The 7,356-nt window shown below is 55.7% G+C and overlaps 1 protein-coding gene across 1 annotated transcript in view; it reads right to left on the reverse strand.

Moving 5' to 3' along the window:
• SPIRE2 (spire-type actin nucleation factor 2) overlaps positions 1-7,356 on the reverse strand; it is a 26,757-nt gene that overhangs the window by 6,820 nt on the left and 12,581 nt on the right. Inside the window, exons 3-7 of the mRNA XM_011928066.1 lie at positions 6,880-7,049; positions 6,021-6,210; positions 4,547-4,659; positions 1,654-1,788; positions 1,423-1,490 (exon numbers count right to left, since the gene is read on the reverse strand). Of these exons, the coding sequence (XP_011783456.1) occupies positions 1,423-1,490; positions 1,654-1,788; positions 4,547-4,659; positions 6,021-6,210; positions 6,880-7,049 (676 nt within the window). The remainder of the gene's footprint in view (positions 1-1,422; positions 1,491-1,653; positions 1,789-4,546; positions 4,660-6,020; positions 6,211-6,879; positions 7,050-7,356) is intronic.

Here is a 7,356-nt window from a genome sequence, read left to right on the forward strand (position 1 = left end):
GCCAGCATTTTGGGAGGCCGAGGCAGGCAGTTCGCTTGAGCCCAGGAGTTTATGTCCAGCCTGGCCAATAGGGTAAAACCCTGTCTCTACTAAAAATACAAAAAATTAGCCGGGCGTGGTGGTGGGCACCTGTAGTCCCAGCTACTCGGGAGGCTGAGGAAGGAGAATGGCGTAAACCCAGGAGGCGGAGCTTGCAGTGAGCGGAGATGGCGCCACTGCACTACAGCCTGGGTGACAGAGACTCCATCTCAAAAAAAAAAGTATACTTCCAATTTTCTCCTCTCCCTGGCCTTAATGCTAACTATTGTTATCAACACTACTTATACATGTGTTACAGAACCCACAATACATTGTAATTAATTTTGTCTTGTTTTTTGCCTGCCTGGTAATCTTTCATTAGATGCCAGACATTTTATCTTGCTGAATACTGCTTTTTTTGTTTGTTTGTTTTTAAAAAAGTCTTGTTCTTGAGCTTTGTTCTCAGAATCAGTTAAGATATTTGTGAACAGTCTGATCCTTTCAGGTCTTGCTTTTATGATTTATCAGTCAGGCCTGGAGCAACACTCACTTTGGGCTACTTATTCCACATTAGTGGGGCCAGGCCTTCGTGTGCATTCTGGTTAGTGCCCTGTGAATTACGACATTTCTGGCTGTGGCTGGTGGAAACGGATGTTATTCATTCCTGGCCCTGAGCACTGTTCCTTCAGATCTTTATAACAAGGGAAGGTAAATTTTTTCTGTAAAGGGCCAGAGAATAAACCTTTTAGGCATGGCTGAGCGAGTAACAAATGGATATGGCTGTGTTGCAACGAGATTTTACTTGCCAAACAGGCGGAGGACCAGATTTGGCCCGTGGCTATAGTTTGTCAATCTCTGCTTTAGGATAAATGTTTTGCAGCCTTCGGTCATTTCCTTCAGAGAGGGGGGCCTTCTCTGAGGCTTTCTCAGCGCAGCCCTCTCCTCTGGAGTTCTGCATGGGGGATTCAAGCTGCTGTGGTCTCCCTGGATTCTCAGCTTTATCTCCTCCATTCGGGGAGTCTGGCGGCTGTGGCTCATGGCCTAGAAGCTCTGCAGGCAATGACTGCGGTGATGGCAGGCCTGCCCTGTTGTGTTTCCTTTCTGTTGCCTGCTGTCCAAAGTCTTGAAAAACATTGTTTCATATCCTGTTTGTTCCTGGCTGTGGAAGATGCCTATTACCCCATCTTGGCTGAAACTGGGAGTTGCTTAGCTATTTAAATTTCATTTAATTTAAATAAAATTTAAAATTTAACTTCTCATTCAACTAACGATATTTGTGGACTCATCAGCCGTGGAACATGCTAGAACACTCCTGGAGTCACAGGAAGCTCTGTGGGCAGCACTGCCCAGAGGCTGCTCACCTCCTCCTTCCCTTGTGAATTGACAGCTAAAGGGAAGGCTCACCTCTTGCAGAAGAGACAGGTGGGCGGCCATGAGAACAGCGGGAACTTGGCCCGGCAGCAGCAGCAAATCTGTCAGGAAAGACCTGATTAGAGCCCAGCTTTGTCCAAAGCTCCCTGGGTCCTGCCCTGTCCTTGCTGCCCCTCAGGGTTCCCAACCAGATCATGAGCAAACAGTCCTGGGATCCGCCCCCGACGCAGCAGGCAAGAGAGCAGCCCCACTAGGCAGCCTCACCTTCCCCTTCTTCAGACTGCTGAAGAGCTCTTTGTTCTGCAAAAACTTCTCCATCTCGGCCTTCACCAGGACACGGCGCACGTCCATCACCTCTTCCACGGTCAGCGCAAGGCTCTCCACGGGGTGGCTGAACTCCTGGGGGACGGGGCAAGGGGCTGTGCTCACTTGGCCTCAGGTAGAAAGTCTTCCATGCAGGAGTCTCCCCCAGCTTGCTCTCCTTCCCTGAGGACCCTCACACCTTCCTGGCCTCAGCCTAAACAAGCCCTTGACCTTCTAAAACACTTGTCCATCAGCCATCCATCCCCATGTCTTTGATGAGGCGCTGCTGCTGCAGGCTAGGCCTCCCATGACCAGCGGCCCCTGCCAGCCAGCCCAGCCTTCACTGGCCACGCTCCACACACACTCCCCTCAGCCCATGTTTGTTCAAGGTGTCCCTCCCTGCAAACGCACTATGGGCGGATCCACACCAGCCAGAGTCCATCTCAAATCCTCCCTCCCTGAGCAGCTGATGTCCTCTCATCCAGAAGGGCCAGGAGCCTCCAACAGACCACCTCACTCCTGGGGCCCAGCTTGTATCTACCCATCTGCACTCAGCACACCTCCTGTGTCCTGACCACCGATTCCTGGGGCCACATTATGATGAGTGTGTCCTGTTTTTGCCTCCCTGTGCTTGGCATAGAACTTGACACCTGATCTCTCTAAGCCTCAGTTTTCTCTTCTGTAAAATGGGGCTGGATTTCAGCTCCATCGAGATGACTCATGCCAGCATAGCGTTCGCAGTGTCAGTCATTACTCTGCCGAGGCAGGTGGGCACCATCTATGAAGGTGCCACACACAGATGGAGTTGGACCATGTTTTCTGCTTTGGATTTGCAGTGGGTTATCCTGTCTAGAGCTGGGAATACACGCTCCTGTCTGGCACCGAGGGGAGCTGAGGCCCATGGATTCGTTCCTCACTCTGACCTGAGGCACCCAGGGCTTTGGGCTTCTGTTGCCAACTGCCTGATGGTGCTGTTTCCAGCTGAACAGTTCACCTGAGATGTCACAGATGTTACGCCAACAACGTCCGTGGCCAGGAGACCTCAGGTCGGGTGCAGAGAACAGCTGCCTGCTCCCCAGGTGAGGCTGTGAGCCCAGGGCAGATGGAAGGCCAGGTTCTGTGATGCTCAGTAGCCCACCTTCAGAAAGCCCTTCTGAGACTTCAGAGCTAAAGAACCACTCATGTGACCTGTGGTCATCTTAAATGCGTCCTCTAATTCCTCAAGAAGTGGGCCTTCATTCCCTCCCTCCCCTTGAGAATAGGCTGGATTTAGTGACTCACTCCTAATGAGTTGAGACAACGTGGCACTTCTGGACTTGGTCACAAATACTCAGTGGCTTTCACTGTGGTCACTCTTGAACCACATGCTCTGGGGGATGCCAGCCGCCACCCTGTGGAGATCGCCAAACAGCCCCGAGAGAGGCCTGTATACACAGCAGGGCACTCGCGTCTCCTGCTCACAGCTGGCTAAGGACGCCACTTCAAGTGGTTCTTCCAGCCACCCTTTGAGCCTTCAGTCGAGCCTGCAGGCCCCACTGCCATCCTAACTGCAGCCTCACGAAAGACCCTGGGCCGGAGGTACACAGCGAAGACACTTCCAGAGTCCCAACCCTCAGAAACTGTGAGATAATACATGTTTGTTATTTTAAGATGCTACATTGTGAGGTAACTTTTGATGCAGTGATATATAGCTAATGAGGCAAGCCCTGCGTTTCGGTGGGGGATACGAACAGTGCCTTGCGTTTATATAAGGCTCATAGTTCTGAAAGCATTTTAACATCTGTTCTCATCTGAGCCTCTTGATAAAACCTCAAATAGTGATAGCAACCACACCGTTCACATCCCTCCAACACCTGCACGCTGCGAGCGTGGCCCACGGCCGCGCACTCCCCTTACCTCAGCTGATTAAATCATACACTAGAACTCAGGTCTACGTGGCCTCAGGTGAGCTCCTCACAATTACAGGTCAGATATGAAACCGAGCGGAGAGGGGCTGAGCAGCACCCTGGCGGCGTCACGGCCAGAGTCAAGGCCGCGACCACCCAGTGAAGCCCCCTCACACTGACCTCCAGGCACACAGGGCGCGCAGGTTCGCGGTCTGCCCTAACCCCACACTGAGCCCTTCAATTAGGGACGTCCCTTGCAAGGTGGCTCCAGGCTCCGGGGTCGCAGTGCCGTTCGGCCCCAGCAGGCGGCAGCAGAGACCACTGCCGCAGGCCAGCAGCTCCGCCACTGGTGCCCCGAAGACGTTCAGACCACGCCCCCCAGACAGGCGCTCGGACCACGCCCCCCAGACAGGCGGTCGGACCACGCCCCCAGACTGGCGCTCACACCACGCCCCCCAGACAGGTGCTCAGACCACAGTCCCCAGACAGGCGCTCAGACCACAGTCCCCAGACAGGCGCTCACACCACGCCCCCCAGACAGGTGCTCAGACCACAGTCCCCAGACAGGCCCTCAGACCACAATCCCCAGACAGGCGCTCACACCACGCCCCCCAGACAGGTGCTCAGACCACAGTCCCCAGACAGGCCCTCAGACCACAATCCCCAGACAGGCGCTCAGACCACGCCCCCCAGACAGGTGCTCAGACCACAGTCCCCAGACAGGTGCTCGGACCACAATCCCCAGATAGGTGCTCACACCATGCCCCCCAGACAGGCACTCAGACCACAGTCCCCAGACTGGTGCTCGGACCACGTCCCCCAGACAGGTGCTCAGACCACGCCTCCCAGACAACGCTCAGACTATGCCTCAGGCAGAGCCTCAGTACTGAACACCTGGCTGGCAGTGGGAAGGTGGGCACAAAGACACCTCCTGGGTCGCCCTGGATGACAATTGCACCCTCACTCACCAGCCACAGGTGTTTGGCATCGGGGGTCATGGAGGCCTCGGGTCTGTCCCCCGAGGAGCCCCGGTTGCTGAGTAGGGGGTGGCTGGGGTCAGAGACGCTCGTGGCACAGGTACCTGGGGGAGAGTAGAGGCTCCGTCAGGACTGCCTGACAGGAGCTGTGGTAAGGAGGACTGTGCAGAGGGGATGACAGAGATTGTGGAGGGCTCCAGGGGAACCAAGCAAAAGGTCAAGTGGAGAAGCAGCCACGCAGTAGCTACACAGGTAATTCTAGCACTTAAGAGGCCAAGGCGGATGGAACCTTGAGCCCAGGAGCTCGAGACCACCCTGGGCAACGTAGTGAGACTCTCATCTCTAGAGAAAAATATAAAAGTTAGCCAGGCGTTGTGGAGCACGTTGGTAGTCCTAGCTACTCAGGAGGCTGAGGCGGGCAGAATGCTTGAGCCCAGGAGGTCAAGGCTGCAGTGAGCTATAATGGTGCCTCTGCACTCCAGCCCGGGCACCAGAGCAAGACCTTGTCTCAAAAAGAAGAAAAGAGTGAAGAGTGTGGCTTTCACATTGGGACTTTTGTTGGGGCCCATGTGATATAGAGGGTCCACAGGACCCCCGAAGGGTCCCTGTGTCTGAGCCCCAGAACGAGCTGGCGTGGGCAGTCCCACAGCACCAGTGAGGCAGACTACAGATGGATGGGGCAGGACCCTCCTCCCACAGTCCACACCTCACACTGGAGCTGGGGGTCGACCTCCCTCCCTTCACCAGCTCCAAGAGGCTGAGGCACAGCTCCAGGTAGGGGAGACCTAGGTTAAGCGAGAGGTTTGGAACTGGCCTGGCCTGGACCTCTTAACACTGGGAAGGGAGCCATAACCACCAAACGTGATTGTCCCAAGACTCTGGCCTCGCAGGCAGACAAGGAGGCCTGGCCATGCCTGGTGGGATGTGGTGGGTGGGGTGACAAGAACCCTGAGTTGCGAGGGCTCTCTGTAAAGTTCAGCTCTCACGATGGTAGGAGCAGCCCTGTACAGCCAGCAAGAATCGTTCTGTGCTCAGCAGCGCGAAAAGCAGTTGAAGGAACCATGGCACAGGTTCCAGAGCCACGTGCTGCGAACCCAGCTGGTTCACTATGGACACACTGCTCCCTTCTCAGAGGACTAGAAGGGGTATCACTCATCAGCTCATCTAGTTAGCTATCTTTCTATATCCCAATGTTAATAATAATTATGTCTCGGTAATAGAATCATGAGAATTATTTTTAAATATTAAAAAATATTTTTACAATAAATATGCATTACTTAATAAGAAGTTCTCAAGTTAAAGGGAGATGCCTGCCTGAGGTGGTGCCCTCTTGCAGGCATGAGCTCCCTGGGTCCCTGGGAGCTGCCTGCTCAGGAAGACGTGGGCTGAGGTGTAGGGATGGGTGCCCACAGGATGGGTCAGGGCGGGGGCGAAGGGGGGCACGGGGGTGGGAAGCAGCACTTGCCCTGGTCGCGGGAGCCGGGCCTCCACACACGCGCGCTGCCAGCTCGGGGCCGTGGTGGCTCCGTCCCTGCTGGGGGCTGGGTGGCCAACTGCAGGCCGGAGGCCACCTCACTTCGGAGCTGGGCCAGGTCATGCTCTGAGAAGGAGCGGTCCCGTTTCAACGTCACCTCCCCACATGGAGACTCTTCTTCCTGTGGACACACCAGACAAGGCCCTGCCCTAACAGTGCCCACCAGTGCCTCCTGCCTATGCCTGGACCGAAGCAAAGGACCCAGGGGTGCCGCTGGGTCTGCTGCGATGTGGGGCAGCCTGCACCCACTTCCCAGCCTGCCCGCCTCTGGGCAGTTCATGGCAAGCACCCTAATAACCAAGCCCTTCCCCAAGGCCTTCTGGAAAGTCCTGGAAATTGACAGGTCTAGTGTCAGATGGAGGCAGAGCCCTCTGGGATGGCCCCCAACAAGGCCATCACCAGCCCTTCTGTGCAGAGAGAAGCATTCCATTCACAGGGCAGCCAGGGTGGGCAGGGAACCTCGCTGGGACCACCTTTTCACATCAACTAGTGGGGGGCTCAGTTTCCTGGGCCTGAGACAGCGAGGCACTTCCGCTGTCAGCCTTCCATCGTCTATGGGAGGAGGCAGCCCAGGCCCTCTCCCAGAGTCACCCTTCTGAGCGGCCAAGATGGCAGGGTCCCCGAGCCCCACAGGCCTCCTCCTAGGACAGGACGTCAGTTTCAAGGGAGGGCCCCTGGACAGGGGACACCACACTCGCTGCTGCCCCCAGCTTAGCTGAGCCCTTCTCACTTCCTTGGCCCCCATCCTCCCACTCCTGGTCTTTTTTCAGGAATACTCATGGGTTCTGACCTCAGATGTGTTCATTTCTTCCATCTCGGCCAAGGTGGGCGCCTTGAGCAGCACACGGGGCCGCGGGCGCTGGGCGCTGCCCCCAGCATCTGTGACCGACAGGTTGATGCAGGAGGTGGACTTGGTATCTCCAGAGCAGGCGTTGAGGATGCAGGGCAGAGACCCAAACCCTGGGGAGATGGGAGCCAAGCAGGACGGGCCAGTGAACGGGGAGATAGCAGGCAGGAGCTGACAGCTTTGTGTGCACCAGCCGGCTAAATTCCCTGACTTTGCAGAAGGGGAAACTGAGGGCTAGTCAGCCATTTAAAAAAATGAGTAACTAGGCTGGGTGCGGTGGCTCACGCCTGTAATCCCAGCTACTCAGGAGGCTAAGGCAGGATAATCACTTGAACCCGGGAGGCGGAAGTTACAGTGAGCCGAGATTGTGCCACTGCACTCCAGCCTGGGGGACAGAGCAAGACTCTATCTTAAAAAAAA

This window comes from Colobus angolensis, unplaced genomic scaffold (genome assembly GCF_000951035.1).
Source record: "Colobus angolensis palliatus isolate OR3802 unplaced genomic scaffold, Cang.pa_1.0 Scaffold76, whole genome shotgun sequence".
In the NCBI taxonomy this organism is placed as follows: domain Eukaryota; kingdom Metazoa; phylum Chordata; class Mammalia; order Primates; family Cercopithecidae; genus Colobus; species Colobus angolensis.